The 20,799-nt window shown below is 39.9% G+C and overlaps 1 protein-coding gene across 2 annotated transcripts; it reads right to left on the bottom strand.

Annotated features, from left to right (window-relative positions):
• Positions 1-1,114: 1,114 nt before the first annotated feature.
• On the bottom strand, positions 1,115-20,651 carry PSMG2 (proteasome assembly chaperone 2). 2 transcript variants are annotated; one of them, XM_059706696.1, is made up of 7 exons: positions 20,443-20,651; positions 17,120-17,291; positions 9,464-9,522; positions 8,076-8,194; positions 7,060-7,233; positions 2,469-2,589; positions 1,115-1,417 (listed from the first exon to the last, which is right to left on the bottom strand). In XM_059706696.1, the coding sequence occupies exons 1-7, from the start codon at positions 20,497-20,499 to the stop codon at positions 1,325-1,327; spliced, it is 795 nt and encodes a 264-aa protein (XP_059562679.1). In that variant the 5' UTR covers positions 20,500-20,651; the 3' UTR covers positions 1,115-1,324. The 2 variants fall into 2 exon arrangements, with proteins under 2 accessions (XP_059562679.1, XP_059562680.1); XM_059706697.1 differs by lacking the exon at positions 2,469-2,589.
• Positions 20,652-20,799: the final 148 nt, after the last annotated feature.

Raw genomic sequence — 20,799 nt, 5'->3', positions numbered from 1 at the left:
GAGCAAAGACAGGCCACTTGTATGGAAAAACTACCGGAAGCAGCTTGGGCTGGCCCACACTTTACACACCATTACAGTGTCCTGTATTTGTCTATTTACATCTACCAGAGAGTTTTATATTTTTGTATGCTTTCATGTTGATAAAATCTCTGTTTCAACTTACAGGACTCCCTTTAGCATTTCTTGAAAGGCACACATCTAGTGGTGATGAGCTTCCTTAGCTTTTGTTCATCTGGAAAAGTATTTCTTCATTTGTGAACTATAGTTTTGCTGGATAGTATTGTTAGGTTTTTTTTCTTCTTCAAAGAAAACTTTCTATTATCCCACTCCTTTCTGGCCTCTACGGTTTTTGCTGAGAGATCTACTGATTATTTTATGGGAGTTCATTTGTATGCGATAAGTCACTCTTCTTTTGCTACTTCAAGATTCTGACTTTTTAACTGGTTTCTGGATTTTTCATAAAGGCATTTTGGCCTCTATATTATTGATAAGTTAGTGTCTCTGTGGGGAATGACGGCTGTAACTTCCTACCCCACTATCTGGTTGTCACTTCCCCTTACTATTTTAACAAGGGAAACAGGAACAGGCTATGGAACCCAGTATGCTTTATATATCACAAACAAAGCATTTACTAAGTACTACGCAGTAGTATGTACCTGGTATCCTTTAATATTATAAGGCCTTGTTTTACAGATAAGATATATAAGATCATGTGTAAAAGGTGACTAGTATGTAGTAGACGCTTACTTAAAAGTGGGAGCTATTTTTATTATTTCTTTTATACTAAAATTCAAGGTGGGGAAATTATTGTAGATTATTGTGTTGTGCCCAATGTAACCACAAGGATCCTTATAAGTAAAAGAGGTCATGAGCCAAAGAATGTAGCTTCTATAAACTGGTAAGGGTTAGGAAACTGATTCTCTCCTGGAGCCTCCATAGGGAACACAGACCTGCTAACACTTAGATTTAGTACAGGGAGACCTATTTTTGGGCTTCTGACTTCTAGAATTGTAAAGAATGTGTTGTTTTAAGCCACTAAGTTTGTAGTAATTTGTTACAGCAGAAAAAGAAACTAATACAGAAGTCTGAGTTAAAAAACTAAAATGACACGTCATGAAATTACTTAGGAAATATTTTATTGTACAAAATTTACATTTGTTGTATATGATGAAAAGCATAGCAAAACCAATCTTTTGCTAATCCATTTTTTCTGTAAAGAGTTAAGATTTATTTTCTAATACATTAGATAATACAACTTTTATACAGCTAACAGTTGTGTTGGTAATAGGTATCTTGGGACCTAAGGTATAAAAATGAAAACAGATCAGAAAAGTGCAGGGGGAAGACCACTGCCAAAGAGTAATCTCCAAGAACTTGGCATTTTCCACGGCAAGGCAGACGCTGTGGCGTCATCACTCTGTAACCGAAGAACAAAATATTTTAACCCTTCATCTTTACCAACAAATTACCTTTTAACATGTAAGTGTTATAAAACTCTCCATTCTCTAGTTTTTTGGTTCTTTTTGGTTTTGACACTTTTAGCTCCGTTTTATTGTAAGGAAAAACAAAGCAAGACATTTCTATGTCTTTATGTCCACTTAAGATAAATTTCCTCAAGTTTCAAATTATAAAGGTATGCCAGAAAGGCTGTGGATAGATTCCACCAAGTAAAATCAAACTTAAAAGAAATAGGTATTAAAAAAAAAAAAAAATCAGCCAAAACCGGTTTGGCTCAGTGGATAGAGCGTCGGCCTGCGGACTGGGGGGTCCCAGGTTCGATTCCGGTCGGGGGCATGTACCTGGGTTGCGGGTACATCCCCAGTGGGGGATGTGCAGGAGGCAGCTGATCGATGTTTCTAACTCTCTATCTCTCTCCCTTCCTCTCTGTAAAAAATCAATAAAATATATATAAAAAAAAAATCAGTGCTATCTGAGGGTATCAATTTGTTCTTAGCAAAATCATAAATTAAAAACACAGTTGCCTACCATATAAAACAGCCTTATGGGACTTCTGTTATGCCTAAAGGCTAACTGATTTCTCTAGGTATGATGTTCTTACTTCATAATAGAGAAAAGTCTTTTAATTATAATGTGTATTTGATAGCTACAGTATTGCTCACATAACAATACCTTTTGTTTTCTAAAAAAAAGGAATCCTGAATTCCAAAAATAACTTGTTTATTCTTATAAGAAGCTTTTGGTATAAATGCAACATGAATAGTGAATACAATGAAGTACTTAAGATATTCCTTTTATGGAGAATTAGCTTTAACGAAACAACTGTAAACAGCAAGTTGGTTAACTTGCCCTCCTTTAAAAAGTTCAGTTAAAATAAATTTTATGTAGAAATATGTTTATATTCAACATAAACTTCTACTTATTTGGTCTACTTATATAGCATATAAAATACAAGTTTATGAATATATAACCAGAGAAATCAGAGGCTTAAGCTATAGGAAAAAACTTACATGTGGTTTGATTATCTGAAGCCATTCATTAAGATATTCAACAAGACCTAATGCATCTGGGATATTGTCTCCTTCTGAAACAAATTTGAGCAGAACAGCCATTGGGATTTCTTTAGAACAGCTACAACAAATTAAAAAAAAAAAATTTAAGTATTCTACTGATACAAGACGCTGTTAACTATAGCTAAGTGTGTCTGTTTTATAGCTAAGATAATCTAAGTTTTGGGCAAGGAGAAGATACCCATCATGAAATCACTTATTTATCTCCCGTTACCCCAGATACATTCTTCTGTTTGTGAGGCCAGGACTTGGAGCCATCCATGTAAGCCCACCCTAGGCATATGCAAGTTTGTGCCTCACACCAAGGCTACATAAAAAACCACCCCTCTATCCTTGGTTATAGAACATGAGATATGTTCTGATCTACTCCTGAAACCTACTGTAGAAACAGCTATTTTCAGAAGCACCACAACAGAGACTGAAAGATTTTAACACCTTATTATTCAAAAGCAGCAAAAGAAAATTGTGGAACAGAATAAAAGTGTGTGTGTGTGTGTGGGGGGGAACCTTACTATTACTTCTTACATTTATTGAGTGATTATTATGTGCTAAGCAGTGTCTGCATATTTTATTACTTAATCCCTACAACAACCCTTGAGAAAGTTATAATTATACCCATTTCATAAATCAATCAGTTTGGAATAATGGAAACAAGGACAGAGTACCTGGATTCAAATTCTAGCTCTGCCACTTACCAGATTATGTCAGGCAAGTTACTTAATCATTAATCAAGGCGTTAGTGTTCCTCTTCTGTAAAAGAGGGATCATAACAGAACTGAACTCAAAGTGTTGTCGTGAGGTTAAAAGGTGGCAGTGACGGCAAAGTGCTTAAAACAGTGCCTGCCCATAATTAATGTTAGCAATTAATTATGAGGTAACTTAGGTTTACAGAGATTTCAATATAGTTAACATGCTCAAAGTTCTATATGTAGGAAGTGGCAGAGGTGGCACTTGAACCTAGGTCTTTCTGACTCCAAACATAAGTCTCTTAACTGTTATGTTATAAATGCCTCAAGCTAGTAACAAGATGGAGATCTTACCAATGCAAAAAGCTTCCTGTTTGCCAACAAAAGCAAAAATCATTTCTAACACCCTAAAACCAAGCACTGTGAGAAAAACTATACCAAAACTTGAGAGCACATGACTGACAGAGAGCTACAGATTTAAGATGTGGAGGAGAAACTGGCATGGAAGTTCAAAGGTCTCAGCTGTACAGGGAGAGCCTATCACAGCATTTCAGCTTAAAAATTAGAAGTTGGAAGTTGTTAGCACTAATTATACCATCTCAGTACACCGTTCTAAAATATCTTAGGGACTCTCTGGCTTTGTGTGGAAGAACTGTGAGCAGTGTTCCTGATTATTCATGTCATGATAGCCTTAGAAATGGCTCATGCTGAGAGAGAGCCAGTCACCCTGGTGTGCCTTCATTTTAAAGGCTCTAGCTTAAAAAGTGCTGGCGTATGGCCTTGAACTTACAGTGCCCCACACTACTACTTTGCAACAAAAATCTATGTATATAAAAACCAAGCGATCAGAACGACCAGTTGCTGTGACACACACTGTGGCGGCCAACCAGCCCGATCGGGGCCCCGATTGGCCCCCTCAACCTCACACAGCCCTTCCCCGTGGCTGGCCCGTCCCCTCCCACTGATTGGGGTGGGGCCGACTGGCCAACCACTTGCGGCCCCTTCCCCCCGCCCCTAATCAGACCCCATCTGTGCATAAATTCATGCACCGGGCCTCTAGTAGTAGTAGTAGAATAAGAGTTTTTTTTTTTTTAAATATATTTTATTGATTTTTTACAGAGAGGAAGGGAGAGGGATAGAGAGTTAGAAACATCAATGAGAGAGAAACATCCATCAGGGGCCTCCTACACACCCCCTACTGGGGATGTGCCTGCAACCAAGGTACACGCCCTTGACCAGAATCGAACCTGGGACCCTTTAGTCCGCAGGCCGACACTCTAGCCACTGAGCCAAACCGATTAGGGCAGATAAGAGTTTTAATATCCTCTGGTCCTCTCTGTAAAAATGGAAGGTGGAGTGTGACTAATTTTATTACTTTTTGTGACACTAACACATGAGATATATCCATTATTAATTTACAAATGTACTTCTATTTCAATTAAATACAAGAGTGGACAAAAGTACATTTATAGTTGCTTGTATGGAAAATAATACAATAATTAATAAGTGATAACACAAGAATAAACTCTGTGTTTCATGTACTCACAGCTTTAAAGCTACTTTTGCCCACCCCGTGTAAGGACTCTCAAGTCAGCCACACCACTGTCACTAGGAGTAATATTATCTTTTCCGGAGATAAGAATATATATTTGTTCTGATAGTGAGAAGGCAAAATGTGTATATCACAAAACATTTAGCAAATAATCTTAATATGCATTGAGGGGAAAAAAAAAGGATTAAAAATTGTATGAGTCATGATTTTTTTTCAATTTCAAAAATTACTTAGCCCTAACTGGTTTTGCTCAGTGGATAGAGCGTCGGCCTGCAGACTGAAGGGTCCCAGGTTCGATTCCGGTCAAGGGCATGTACCTTGGTTGCAGGCACATCCCCAGTAGGGGGTGTGCAGGAGGTGGCTGATCGAGGTTTCTAACTATCCCTCTCCCTTCCTCTCTGTAAAAAAATCAATAAAATATATTAAAAAAAATTATTTATTGTGCTGGGCTGGTTGGGCTCATTGGCTGAGTGTGGACCTATGAACCTGGAGGTCACAGTTCGATTCTCGGTCAGGGCACATGTTGGGTTTTGGGCTCAATCCCCAGTGGGGGGTGTGCAGGAGGCAGCCAACTGATGATGTTCCTCTCTCATCGATGTTTCTATCCATCCCTCTCCCTTCCTTTCTCTCTAAATATCAATTTAAAAAATATATTTTAAAAAAGTACTTATTGCAATGAATGTAAAATTGCATTGAACATTAAACACAGGTCTTGCTATAGCTGAATACAAGAAAATTGATTTTGTGAGAAACAACTTTAAATAGGATGAACTCTAAAGTTAATGTTTTGTAGTATCTTGCAGATACATATATTCAACTCAACTATATTTTAAAGAACTTGGGAAGACTCAAATTACTAATTCAGAAATAAAAGTGAGGACATTACTACTGACTTTACAGAAATAAAATAGGAGTTATATTTTAATGCAACAGATTCTCTGTTTAAAATGATGCCAATGTTCTGAAAGTGGTGATGGGTTCACAACACTGTGAATGTATTTAATGCCACTTAATTGTACACTTAAAAATGGTTAATGTTGCCGAAACCGGTTTGGCTCAGTGGATAGAGCGTCGGCCTGCGGACTGAAAGGTCCCAGGTTCGATTCCGGTCAAGGGCATGTACCTGGGTTGTGGGCATATCCCCAGTAGGAGATGTGCAGGAGGCAGCTGGTCGATGTTTCTCTCTCATCGATGTTTCTAACTCTCTCTCTCTCTCCCTTCCTCTCTGTAAAAAATCAATAAAATATATTTTTAAAAAAATGGTTAATGTTATGTATATTTTACCACAATTAAAAAAAGATTATAGCCCAGCTGGCGTGGCTCTGTGGTAGAGCATCAACCTGTTAACCACGAGGTCATGGTTCGATTTCCAGTGAGAGCACATGCCCGGATTGCGGGCTTGATCCCCAGTGTGGGGCAAGCAGGAGGCAGCTGATCAATGATTCTCTCTCATCATTGATGTTTCTCTTCCTTTCCTCTCTGAAATCAATAAAAATATAAACAAACAAAAAAACCCCAAACCAAAACATAAAAAAAAAGAAAAAAAAGATTATAGAGGTTGCATTGAACAAGTATCAGGATCCCTAACATGCCACATATAATAAAGCATTAAATAAGGCTTTTCAGGAACCTGTTCTCCTATAATCAAATTTCAATCTTTCCCCTGAATGTAATTTCCGTTTTATAAATATACTAGAGGGCTGGTGCATGAGATTCGTGCACTGGGGTGTGGGGGGGGGGGGGAGGGGTTGTCCTTCAGCCCGGCCTGCACCCTCTTGCAGTCCAGGACCGGGACCCCTTGGGGGATGTCCACCTGCTGGCTTAGGCCTGCTCCCCATCCCCCTCGCAGTCTGGGGCTCTCACAGTCTGGGACCCCTTGCTCCTTACCATCCGCCTGCAATGGAGGCAGGAGAGGCTCCTGCCCCCGCCGCTGTGCTCACCAGCCTGAGCCCAGCTCACTGCTCCTTAGCGTTACCTATGAGGTGGGAGAGACTCCCGCCACCACTGCTGGGCTTGCCAGCCATGAGCCCGGCTTCTGGTTGAGTGGCGCTCCCCCTGTGGGAGTGCACTGGCCAGAGGGGGCAGCTCCTGTGTTGAGCGTCTGCCCACCAGTGGTCAGTGCGTGTCATAGTGACCGGTCTTTCTGCAGTTTGGTCAATTTGCATATTACTATTTTATTATATAGGATAGGATTTTCAATGTTCCAATAAGCAATCCAACAATTCTCCAAATTATCTTACTTTCACTTTTAAATAAAGCAGGGAACAAATGAGAAAGAGGCAAACAAACTCACCCTTCATCATAGAGTGTTTTTGTGATACCTCCTCCAGGTATACGGATGCAATACTCAGAATCACTTATTTCAGGAATGCATGGGCTTTTTTCCATTTCTTCCCAGTTAAGGTTTTTTATTTTATTTTGAATACTTTTTTGCAGGGAAGGTGTAAGCAGGTACCTAAAGGGAGTACTAGAAACAATTACATAATTAACTTTCTAAAAACTCACAAATATAAACATGAAGGCAAAAATCAGTTCTTTTAGAAAAAATTATCTTATTCTCTATTCCACTGCACAAGGCAAACCTAAGTTTTAGCAATCTTTGGAAGAATAACGTAAAAAATATTGTTCTGACTTGCTATTTACAGAGAAATGGTAAAGAGATAGGAATATTTAAACTAAGGCAAGACCATCATGAAGATAAATTTAGTTTTCACAGCTATGCTCCCTTCTGGCCATCATGCCTATTGTGAGATTCTTAGAAATTAGCTCCAGTTTTGAAGGGTTACTCTTGGCTGATGATTTTATACGTGCATAAATGATCATGCAATAAAATAGATTATATTGCTATCTCTTGGATACTTTGTCTTATATTTAAGATTTCAGTTTGACATACCTAGGAGCTATACTTACTAGTAAAGGCAACTGGATTTCTGCGAATACAAATGGTTGAATATTTGAAAATAAACAGAAGTATCAACCCACTCTTTAAAAAATTATTAAACAATAAATCTAGGTATTCTTTTCATAGCTTAGCTCTGTAATGTTGCATGCACAATACCACACAATCAAAGCACAGTTCCAGAACCATCTGTATATTTCCTTGTGCCCCCAACTATGGAACTGAAAGAGTCAACCTAACTGTGCTCCCTCCTATCTCTTGACTTTCTTTTACCTTCTTCTTTCTAAATTTCAGGGAGGAGAGGTAAGGATATACATGGCTTGTAAAACTTATTTTAACTTTTTAATAGATAAATCATCATAATATTGCATAATCTTTACAAAAACATTTTTTCAAAGGCAAAAACATACCTGCGAAGTTGTAGATCATTACGGTGATATGAATGACTGCTTGAAAGAACAATAACTTTGGCACAGTTACTACTTTTCACCCATGAAAGCAGTTTTTCACAGAATGGCTTTGATTTATACTTCGTATGTGTTGGGGGGAAAAAAAGAAAATCTAAAAGTTAGATCTTAGAGTATACTAGTAAGAGGATTCTCTCTAATATTTTATCAACTTTATCTCATGATATATAATTTAAATATACTAAAATTAGAATTATTTTTAGATCCATTTACAGTCCTTAAACTGAAGGTGAAAAATGAAGAGCAATGAATTACCTATTATATCTTTACAATCTATATATATAAAAGCCTAAGTGACCAAATGACCAGTCGCTATGACATACACTGACCACCAGGGGACAGACACTCAGCACACAGGATCTGGCTCTCTCCTGTCTGAATCGGGCCTGTGGGGATCGGGCTCCTCCTGTCTGGATCGGGCCTGCGGGGATCAGGCCGAAACAGGCTATCCAACATGTCCCGAGGGGTCCCAGATTGCGAGAGGGCGCAGGCCAGGCCAGGCCGAAGGATCTTTGAAGCAGGCAGGGTGAGCAAAAAGGGTCAATAGGCAATGAGCACAGAGGAGTGGTCGGAGGTCAGATTAGGTAGAGCAACTGTCCAAGAGAACTCTGCAATAACAGAAATGCTCTTTATGGCAAGTGCTTGACACATGTGACTAAAATGATGAAGAAACTGAATTTTTAATTTTATTCACTTTTAATTAATGAATCAGAATTTAAATAGCTAGATGTGGCCATGGCTACCATATCAGTGCAAATGCAGGGCCTGATGGGCCATAGTAGGGCTGTGAATTCACTCTGAATAAGATAGGAAGCCACTAAAACGCTTTTTGAAGAGAGAAGTGATGTGATTTGAAAGGAACATTGACGTGCTGTTTGCAAACAGACTATTAAGTGTTTGTGGGAAGTAGTTGGGGCAAGACTAGAATCAGGGGCATAAGAGATGACAGTAGTTTGGACTACAGTGGTAGCAGGTGGATGCAGAAAATATTTTGATATATCCATAACTTATATGTAGATGCCCACTGCTTGAAACGTAAGACAAATGAAACAAACCTGTAATATTCACATGCTTAAGTTTTTTCACCAAGGCTACCTGAATTGGGAATATGTAAGATCCAAGCTATATGTCCCAATTCCTTTCAATATAATCATAAAATAATGGTAGCACCTCTGAAATTTTGACTTTATTCACTGCAAATTCAGAACTTTCTTAACTGTACGTACAATAAAAACTCAGAAATTATTTTTGACTCTTAATTCTTAATGATACTTAGTATTTACTCATATTTTACTTTAATAAATTTTAAAGGGCAAATATAATATGCTAACCTTAATAAAAATGGATCTTAACTGAAGAACCACTAGCTTCTTTGAAGGCAATGAATATACTGTAAAGACAAGAAGAAAGTGAAATCATACAAAAGTTAAAATGAAGGAGTTATAGAAATAAAACTATTAGCCACCCAAGTGCCCGTCAATAGATGAAAGGATAAAAAAGTTGTAGTACATATACACAATGGAATATTACTCGGCCATAAAAAAGAACGAAATCTTACCATTTGCAACACCATGGATGTACCTAGAGTAGTAGGTTAAATGAAGGGATTAAGAACTTCAGATTGGTAGTCACAAAACAGTCCTGGGGATGTAAAGCACACCCTAGGAAACAGTGAAAATAATGTGATAACTCTGGGCCAGGTGGGTACTTGAAATGTTGGGGGAACTACTTTGTAAAGTATACGACTGACTAGCCACTATGCTGAAATTAATACGAAGTAATACTGAATATAAACTGTAACTGAGAATTAAATTAAAAGGATATAAATTTAATGTAAAAATTAAAATCGAATTGTAAGAACTTTTGTATCTATATATTTTTTCTTTAAAATATATTTTATATTAATTTTAGAGAGGAAGGGAGAGGGAGATAGAAACATCAATGAGAGGGAATCATTGATTGGCTGCCTCCTGCACGCCCCCTCCTGGGGATCGAGCCCACAACCCAGGCATGTGCCCTTGATCAGAATCGAACCCGGGACCATTCAGACCACAGGCCGACGCTCTATCCACTGAGCCAAATTGGCTGGGGTGTACCTATATATTTTCAATAATTAAAAAATAGAAGATATGGGGAGAACCAAGATGGCAGCATAGGTTAACGCCGGAGTTTGCTGCTTTGAACAACTACTTCAAAAGTGAAACCAAAAAACGGAAGGGACATCACCCAGAACCACAGGAACGCTGGCTGAGTGGAAGTCCTACAACTAGGAGGAAAGAGAAACGCACACGGACACTCAGAGGAGGCGCAGTGCTGAAGTCAAATTCTGAGGTGCAGAGTGCACAGAGCGGGCTGGCGGCGGAGGGAGCGGTTGGCGTTTTCAATCGGGAGGGAGTCGCAGACTCTGAGCACCAGATCCGGGCGAGTCTTTAGGGACCCAGACTCAAATGGGAGAAGTGGGACTGTCTGGCTTCGGTCAGAGCGAGTGCAGCTTTCTCTCCCAGCTTTGCAGCGGGTGCTGGGACTCAGAGAGGCAGAGCCCCTGGGGACAGGACTGAGAGCAGCCATAACTGCTCTCTCCGGCCCACCCTGTTGATCCTGTGCGACCCGCCCCGCCCAAGCCCTGCACAGAGGCATTTGCCGGATAGCCTCAGGCTAAGGCTAGATTAGCACCTCCCTAGAGGACAGAAGTTCTCAGACTGCTGACACAGCTGATTCTCATAGCCACTTGGCCTGGAGGTCAAACCCTCCCTGGAATTAGCTACAACAATCAAGATTTAACTATAAGACTGCGAACAAAGACCACTAGGGGGTGCACCAAGGAAGCATAACAAAATGCGGAGACAAAGAAACAGGACAAAATTGTCAATGGAAGATATAGAGTTCACAACCACACTTTTAAGGTCTCTCAAGAACTGTTTAGAAGCTGCCGATAAACTTAATGAGATCTACACGAAAACTATTAAGACCCTCAATCTTATATTGGGGAACCAACTAGAAATTAAGCATACACGGACTGAAATAACGAATATTATACAGACGCCCGACAGCAAACCAGAGGAGCGCAAGAATCAAGTCAATGATTTGAAATGCGAGGAAGCAAAAAACATCCAACCGGAAAAGCAAAATGAAAAAAGAATCCAAAAATGCGAGGATAGTGTAAGGAGCCTCTGGGACAGCTTCAAGCGTACCAACATCAGAATTATAGGGGTGCCAGAAGATGAGAGAGAGCAAGATATTGAAAACCTATTTGAAGAAATAATGACAGAAAACTTCCCCCACCTGGTGAAAGAAATGGACTTACAGGTCCAAGAAGCGCGGAGAACCCCAAACAAAAGGAATCCAAAGAGGACCACACCAAGACACATCATAATTAAAATGCCAAGAGCAAAAGATAAAGAGAGAATCTTAAAAACAGCAAGAGAAAGAAACTCAGTTACCTACAAGGGAGTACCCATATGACTGTCAGCTGATTTCTCAACAGAAACCATGCAGGCCAGAAGAGAGTGGCAAGAAATATTCAAAGTGATGAATACCAAGAACCTACAACCAAGATTACTTTATCCAGCAAAGCTATCATTCAGAATTGAAGGTCAGATAAAGAGCTTCACAGATAAGGAAAAGCTAAAGGAGTTCATCACCACCAAACCAGGATTATATGAAATGCTGAAAGGTATCCTTTAAGAAGAGGAAGAAGAAAAAAAAGGTAAAGATACAAATTATGAACAACAAATATGCATCTATCAACAAGTGAATCTAAGAATCAAGTGAATAAATAATCTGATGAACAGAATGAACTGTTGATTATAATAGAATCAGGGACATAGAAAGGGAATGGACTGACTATTCTTGGGGGGGAAAGGGGTGTGGGAGATGTGGGAAGAGACTGGACAAAAACCGTGCACCTATGGATGAGGACAGTGGGTGGGGAGTGAGGGCGGAGGGTGGGGCGGGAACTGGGAGGAGGGGAGTTATGGGGGGGAAAAAAAGAGGAACAAATGTAATAATCTGAACAATAAAGATTTAATTAAAAAAAAAATAGAAGATATGTACTATATCACTTGGTTAAAATAAAGCATTTTAGAAGTACCTTAAAATGTACCAGTGGGTTTTATTCTATAGAATACATTCATTTCTGAAAAGTTAACTCTAAGAAAATTATTTTTCCTCTAACTTTGATTATAAAATCAAAGAAGTAGCCCTGGCCAGTATGGCTCAGTTGGTTGGAGCGTTGTTCGGTGTACTGAAGAGTTGCAGGTTCGATTTCCAGTCAGGTACATACCTAGGTTGTGGGCTCGATCCCCAGTTGGGGAGTGTTCAGGAGGCAACCAATGGATGTTTCTCTCTCTCTCTCTTCGTTACTTTATTTCTAAAATAAAAAACAAAACAAAAAACCCAAAGAAGTATTCCCCTAGAAATTTCTGACATTACTGAAAATAAAATAATTCTTAAGAATGTTTTCAGTTTCTGATAGTCTCCCTTCTCCTCTCTAGAGAACAGCAATACTAATTGGGTTAACGGAAGAATAAAACAAAGGAGAATGTTAGTCATGTAATAAAATCCCTGGAGTAAGTACATTTCTGTTTTTTAGGAGGTTTTTGTTTGTTCTGTTAATCCTCACCTGAGGATATTTTTCCATTGATTTTTAAAGAGAGTGGGAGGAGAGAGATATATAGAGAAATATCAATGTGAGAGAAACACATCAATTGGTTGCCTCCTGAACATGCCCCAACCGGGACAGGGATCAAACCTGCAACTGAGGTATGAGCCCTTAACTGGAATCGAACCCAGACCCTTCAGTCTGTGGGCCAATGCTCTATGCACTGAGCCAAACTGGCTAGGGCAGGAGTTTTTGAAAGACCTGAAATCACATGCAAAATTTTCTGTGAGTCAATGTGTGTGCTTTTCTGGGAAAAGGACCCATAACTTCTATCAGATTCTAGAAAGGGTCCAACTTACTGATGCCTAAAATGTCCCTATCAACTTCACCTCCAGGAATGAAAAGCTCTGATATGAACCGAAGACAAAATATAGTCTCTAAGGACATAGGATTAGGTTACTGTGCTAAGAGGTAAGCTTGTCTTTAATTTTATTTTTAAAAATTTTATTTATTTTGAGAGGAAGGAGGAGAGAGAGAGAGAAACTTCAACGATGAGAGAAAATCATTCCGCCTCTCGCACGCCCCCCACTGGGATGAGGATGGGGAATCGAACCATGACCTCCTGGTTCATAGGTCAATGCTCAACCACTCAACAACACCAGCTAGGCAAGAGGTAAGCTTTTAGTTACTATAAAAAAGATTACAAATAACCCTAGATTTGGGCAAATCCTTTGGTGGAGCAGGTCTCTTCTGCTATAGGTCTTTCGGGGATTATCTCATTGGACTGTTATGGTGTGGTGTGATTGGGGATTTGCATCAGCAAGTCTAGTAACCATCAGGTATGTTCAGGGCAAAGGCAGCTAAAGCAGGAAGATTAAGAATTAGGAAAAAAGGCCCTAACCGGTTTGGCTCAGTGGATAGAGCAGCCGTGGGCAAACTACGGCCCGCGGGCCGGATCCGGCCCATTTGAAATGAATAAAACTAAAAAAAAAAAAAAAAGACTGTACCCTTTTATGTAATGATGTTTACTTTGAATTTGTATTAGTTCTCACAAACACTCCATCCATGCTTTTGTTCCGGCCCTCCGGTCCAGTTTAAGAACCCATTGTGGCCCTCGAGTCAAAAAGTTTGCCCAACCCTGGGATAGAGCGTCAGCCTGCAGACTCAAGGGTCCCAGGTTTGATTCCGGTCAAGGGCATGTACCTTGGTTGTGGGCACATCCTCAGTAGTAGGTGTGCAGGAGGCAGCTGATCGATGTTTCTCTCTCATCGATATTTCTAACTCTCTATCCCTCTCCCTTCCTCACTGTAAGAAATCAATAAAATACATTTAAAAAAAAGAATTAGGAAAAAAGGGATAAATTTAGGGAAAAAGGATTAAGGCATTGGCCACTCAGGCCTCCAATTTATCTCTGATGTACACATATAGTGCAATGCAAACCTACTGGGAAGAGGACATATCTATAAGGAGTTAGCAGGCTAAGCTTTAAAATGTAAGATATCCTAACTTCCATATAGCAAAACTTAAGTTCTCCATCAGTGTATCATGAAATAATTTTTTGTTAAGATCCTGTTTTCCTTTTTTTTTTTTTTTTAAATCCCTCGTTTTCCTTCTGATGAAATATGAAAGCAATATTACCTTTTGTGTATTCGGTCCAAAAATATTTAGCTTTTATCTAACCAACTCTTTAGACCAGAGGTGGTGAACCTTTTTTCTGCCAAGGGCCATTTAGATATTTATAACATCATTCCCGGGCCACACAAAATTATCAACTTAAAAATTAGCCTGCTATATTTGGTCAAATATTTAATTAACTCACCCCTAATGCCTTGGTAAGGCCCAATCAAAAGATTTTGTGGGCCTTATATGGCCTGCGGGCCAGATGTTCCCCATTCCTGCTTTAGACCTAACTCCAGTAACAGAAAATAGAGAGACTAGAGGAATAAGCCAAATGACACCACAAGGAGTAATAAGATAAATGTAGGTAGGACATTCTTTAGGACAATGATTCCAGTTTTTCCTTCAATAAATCAGCTTCATGAAGATGTAAATAAAAGACTATTCTAGAAAAAAAGAGATTTCAAAGGTATAACAATCAAATGTACTTTGGATCCTGGTTTGGGCAAACTAACTTTAGAGGACTTTTTGGGATACACTGAGTCAATGTGAATATGGATAGGGTATAAAAAGTTATTAAGAAACTGCTATTGCTAATTTTGTTAAATGTAATAATAGTATTTTAGCCCAGGCATGTGGCTCAGTGGTTGAACATCAACCTATGATCCAGGAGGTTGCAGTTCAATTTGCCGTCAGGGCACATACCTGGGTTGTGGGCTCAGTCCCCAGTGTGTGGCATGCAGGAGGCAGCCGATCAATGACTCTCTCATCATGGATGTTTCTATCTCTCTCTCTAAAACCAGTAAAAAAATCTTTTAAAAAATGTAACTAGAGGCCCAGTGCACAAAATTCATGCATGGGTAGGGTCCCTAGTGGCTGCCGGCTGGGGCATCCCTTCCCCCGGCTGGCCCCAGGCCTTGGCCAAACTCCTGGTGGAGGGGACAATTTGTATATTAGGCTTTTATTATATAGGATGGTGTTTTAGCTATGTAAGAAAAAGTTCGTTTTTTTAAAAATATATTTTATTGATTTTTTACAGAGAGGAAAGGAGAGAGATAGAGAGTTAGAAACATCGATGAGAGAGAAACATCGATCAGCCGCCTCCTGCACATCTCTATTGGAGATGTGCCCGAAACCCAGGTATATGCCCTTGACCGGAATCGAACCTGGGACCTTTCAGTCCGCAGGCCGACGCTCTATCCACTGAGCCAAACCGGTTTTGGCAGAAAAAGTTCTTAAAAGAAAAGAGATGCACACTTACATATTTAAGGTGAAATGTCATATCTATAATTTATTTCAAAATACCTCATCTTAAAAAATAAAATAGCCTGGCCGGTGTGGCTCAGTGGTTGAGCGTCAACCTATGAACCAGGATATCACGGTTTGATTCCCAATCAGGGCACATGCCTGGGTTGAGGCTCAATTCCCTATGTGAAGGAGGCAGCCAATCAACGATTCTCTTTCATTATTGGTGTTTCTGTCTCTCCCTCTCCCTTCATCTCTGAAATCAATAAAAATATATCTAAAAAAAAAAAAAAAAAGGAGATTAGAGAACTATAATTGACTTGTTGCCAGTTTGTGTCCATGAAAATCAGTGGGTCCTCCGTTAGAATGAAGGTACGTCAGCAGGGTGGTTTGGTACTTAAGAGTCAGCTTCAGGGACTAGAGTGGCTTGATTAGAAGTTCAGTTATACTAGTCATTAATCATGTGACCTTAACTTCTCTGTGCAATGGTTTCCTCATCTGTAAAACTTCTTATGGAATAATTGTGAGGATTAGATGAGTTAACACATATAAATGCAGTGTTCAGTTTATAGATAATAATAAATATTAGTTATCATTAATAGAAAATTAAAAGTTCTAGTTCTAATACTTATAGTCCTTTATCCTTTAAGGCGATAACTGAAATTACATCTTCTGTTAACAAAGCCATCTTTCCTGCAGGAATTTCATTATTAAGATGATTTTTTAAGTGTTTTTCATTATTACAAGCTAATGACACGAGTAATAAACTAACAAAAACCAAAATGCTTTTTCATTTGTCCTTCAATCCACCAACAGTCTTTCATGGTCCTCTAGCACTTCTTGACTTTGACCTTAAAATGATAAAAGAGGACTGAGAGGCTAACAGAGGAATTGGCCATCATATGAAATAACTGGATGCTCCTATGCTTCATGATCAACAGCCATTCCCTTACTCATTCAGTGCAGTACCCCATTATAAACAAACAGTGGTCAGTGCAATATAAATTGTATTCCTGATTAACCCTGAAAGTCCAATGAAAAATTATGGGAAAGGCCTACACCTCCTAGCAACATTAGGCAATTCAATCTTTCCAAGCCTTACTGATATCATATTATTATAGATTCTATAATAATGTGAGAGGATGATTGAAGCTTACATGAGATAGCACATACTAAACATACTGAGCCCAATGGAATACTTTTTTCTCCTTTCCTTGTATTACTGATGCTTATACATGCTAATAAGAACAGAAAATAAAAGTGAGGATAAAAGGGAAAAACACACACACCCCAGGTTAAAAAAACAAAAATCTCAAATTCTATCCAAGGACACAAGTACACTCACACTACTCATAGGAGTTGCCATTTTAGAAAAGGCTATGAGAATAGGACAATGTGACTGGGTCAATTCTGCACAAAGCTGGCATCAAGGAAATGTCTGTTACAAAAAGTGTCTATAGAGTCTATTTCTAATGTAAAACAACTTTACTTGTAGTAGAATAAAATATGCCGAAATCTTACATACCTTCAGCATTTATACTGAGTTCTGTTGAATTTTCTTCTGATGTTGCATATGGATTATTTCCAACCATCGGCACAAGACAATCAGTATAGAAGTAACCAATTTTACACATATTCAATGTAGAAATAATCAGATCTATTGCAAGCTGGCCAACATTTCCAACGGATACTGCTGGCTGAAATAATTAAAAAATATATATATTCATTAAGACATCAACATTAGTGGCACTTTTAGAAGTTTAGACAGAAGACAATAATGACAGCACTAGTACTGAAAGTTTATACTCAGCTGCATCATTGCTACATACTGATTCTCCCTTAATTGCAACTGAGGTGTCAACAGGGAGCCTCCTCCACCTTTGAGACTATTGATTTAACACTTATTGAACACCTACTATGTGTCAATTATTACTCTAGGTACTGGGAATGTAGTATAACAAATCAACAAAAATTCCTGCCTGTAGTGAGAGTGCAATTTATCTGTAAGAAAGTAAGTAGTAAAATATACAGTGTACAACAGTAATTACAAAAGTAACATGACCAAAAATTAAGTGACTGTGAATGTGTGTATATTTGTTTGGCTGCAATTTTAAAAAGGTTTGGTCAAGAAAAGAATCACTTCAGGTGACAAGAAACTATAGGCCTGAAAAGAGGTAAGGGAGAGAGCCACACAAAGACAGGGAAAGAATATTTCAGGCAGTGGGAAAGGAAGTATAGAGGCTGTGAGGTATGAACAAAAGTGCCCCGTTAGTGCCGAAAGGTTGGAGTGGGCTCATTTTCACACTAAACCACACACAGACACACTTATCCCCATGACTAATAGTCCAACTGCCAAATCTCTAGCTACAGCTAGAAACACTTATTTGAAATCGAGAGCCTACTGGATATCTCCCCATGGTTATGTCACAGGTAACTCACACTCAATATGTACAATATTAAACTTTTGCTCAAACTTGTCCCCATATTTTGTATTTCAGAAAAGAGCAACAATTACTAAGCTAATTACTTAAACTGGGAAACTTCTTCCCTTTCTTTTACCAAGCACATCTAATACATGACTAATTTTCATTGATTCTACTTTATATTTTCCCCCCTCCATATATTTTTTAAAATATATTTTTATTAATTTCAGAGAGGAGAGAGGGAGAGATGGAAACATTGATGAGAATCATGGATTGGCTGCTTCCTGCACGCCCCCTACTGGGGATTGAGCCTGCAACCCAGGCATGTGTCCTTGTCCGGAATTGAACTCGGGACCTTTCAGTCTGCAGGCCGACGCTCTATTCACTGAGCCAAACCAGCTAGGGCTCCCCCTCCATATTTTTATGGGTCCTTCAGAGTGGTCTCCCACTTTTCATTGTTGTCATCTATCAATCCCCTGGTTACCTCCTGTAATTCTCTTTCCTCTTCTAAAAGATTTTGCTACTTTGGTTAGACCCTCACTTCCTTTATGATCCATCTTTTCCTCATTCCTGGATTCTTCCCAGCAGCATAGCGACATGCTCTAATATCTTTCCTTCCAACTAACTGTCCTTTGATCCCACATATGCCCCTTGCTACTACCTCATTTTTAAGGTGTCCCTCCACAGCCCCAAATGCCCACAGCTGTTCACTAAAACATAAACAGGCAAAAGTAGGGTTACGATTGTGACACAAACAAATAACACAATAATTAATACATAATACAAGAATAAACTATTTTCCTACTCATGGCTGTAAACCTACTTTTGCCCACCCCTGTAGGAAATGATTACCAAATGTATTTAGTTTTAAGATCCATCACCACAGTTACAATTTTTTTTTTCTTGTGGTGAGAACTTTTAAAACTCTCTTAGCAACTTTCAAATATACAATATGGTATTGTTAAGTATATCCCACCTCAGCCCCTGCCCGCAGGGGAAAAAAAAAAAATTAAAAAAAAAAAAGTATAGATACCATGCAGTACATTACACACACCCCTGCAGGACTGACTTCTAACTGAAGGTTTGTACCTTTTGACTACTTTTACCCATTTCACCCAACCACCCCTCCACTCCACTCACCGCTCCATCAGTTCTCTGCAGCTGGGGTTTTCTTCCTTTTTTAAATTTACCACCCCCCCCAAGATTATACATAGGAAGCTTTTCTTAACAGGTCCTTGTGCCTCTCCCTCTCTCAATAAATCCTTGGGCCTGTCTGTATCTTTTAAAAACTTCTGTCCTAGCATATATTGCCTGTATTGATTTACGTGTTTCTAACGAGATGGTTCAACTCCTTGAGAACAAGTACCTGGTCTTATTCTAATATTTTCACACTAGAGGCCCAGTGCACGAAATCCGAGCACAGGTAGGGTCCCTAGGCCTGGCGGGAGATCAGGGCTGATGGGGCCAGGGCCTGCCTTGGTCACGCGCCTCCCCCTGGTGGTCAGTGCCATCATAGAGAGCAATCCAACCCCCGGTCTCCCACTCGACCTCCCAAGGGGACACTGCATATTAGCCATATATGATATATAATAAATAGAATGTTTATTGAAACAATGAACGAACACGGGCAATTGAAAGAGCTTTAAACTATGTTAGCTACTGGCAACGTTGCTTTTATTACCCTATCAGTAGGTAGTTTTTCTGGTTAATGACAAAGACCTGTTTGCCTAAGAATGACTCTAGAACGCTTTTTCTAGGATAAAATGTAAAGGGAATGTCCCGCCCAGCATATGCACAATGTCTCTGTAATATCCAAATACATTACGTTGTATAGTCAGAAAAGACGACAAACTGTAGGCTTAGATACAAGGTCTGGTGATAACGCCAACAAAGGTTCCATTTGGATCAGACCTCCAGAGACAACCTCACATTTCCAGCGCGGGCTGAAAACCTGAAATACAAAGCCCCCCAAAATGTATACACACTTTTCAAAACCGTTCAATTTTGAAAATTAAATGTCTTTTTTAAAAATATATATTTTATTGATTTTTTACAGAGAGGAAGGGAGAGAGATAAAGAACTAGAAACATCGATGAGAGAGAAACATCGATCAGCTGCCTCCTGCACATCCCCCACTGGGGAAGTGCCCGCAACCCAGGTACATGCCTTTGACCGGAATCGAACCTGGGACCTTTCAGACCGCAGGCCGACGCTCTATCCGCTGAGCCAAACCGGCTTTGGCTGAAAATTAAATGTCTTTATAATCACTCAAAGTGTGTATATACATTCTTTAGGGGACACCTTTTAGAAACAAGAACTCTCTTTCCCCCAGGGCCGGTGACACCCCCGAGTTGGGGTGGCGGTACTGCAAGCGCCTTCCGAAAGGCAGCCCCCCAAGTCGGGCCGTGGGGAGGTCGGGACTCACCATCAGGAGCGTGAAACCCGCGAGGTCACAGGCGGACTCACCGCAGGGAACAAACATGGTCGCACTGAAGTGGGAGAACGGAGGTAAGCGCCGGCCTTGGAGGTAGGAGGGAGGCGGGAAAGCGAAATCCACGAGCTCCAGCAGTGCCTGCGAACCCCACTCCGTAGAGCTCCGCGCGACGCACGCGCGGCGGGGCCCGGCGAACGGGGTCCTTCGAGTCCCTCGGCGCGGGGTCCTGAGGGGCCCGTCCAGCTACCTGCCGGTCCAGAGAGCAGAAAGGGCCCGCGAGGGAGGGAGATACGGCGGAGAGCGGGTCCGGAGACTCTGACCGGGCGTTGGGGCGCGCTGAGGTCGTGA

This window comes from Myotis daubentonii, chromosome 8, assembly GCF_963259705.1.
Source record: "Myotis daubentonii chromosome 8, mMyoDau2.1, whole genome shotgun sequence".
NCBI classification, from domain to species: domain Eukaryota; kingdom Metazoa; phylum Chordata; class Mammalia; order Chiroptera; family Vespertilionidae; genus Myotis; species Myotis daubentonii.
The sequence above is the reverse complement of the archived record's forward strand: the minus strand, read 5'-3'. Positions and strand labels throughout refer to the sequence as shown.

What these genes read in the sequence shown, in the direction of transcription:
- PSMG2 (XM_059706696.1), bottom strand. Translation starts at nt 20,499, where the DNA reads ATGTTTGTTCCCTGCGGTGAGTCCGCCTGTGACCTCGCGGGTTTCACG. An exon ending in CGGGTTTCACGCTCCTGATG is followed by an intron (nt 17,292 to 20,442) that starts GTGAGTCCCGAC and finishes TAATTATTTCAG; the next exon opens with CCAGCAGTATCCGTTGGAAA. An exon ending in TAAGATCCATTTTTATTAAG is followed by an intron (nt 8,195 to 9,463) that starts GTTAGCATATTA and finishes ACACATACGAAG; the next exon opens with TATAAATCAAAGCCATTCTG.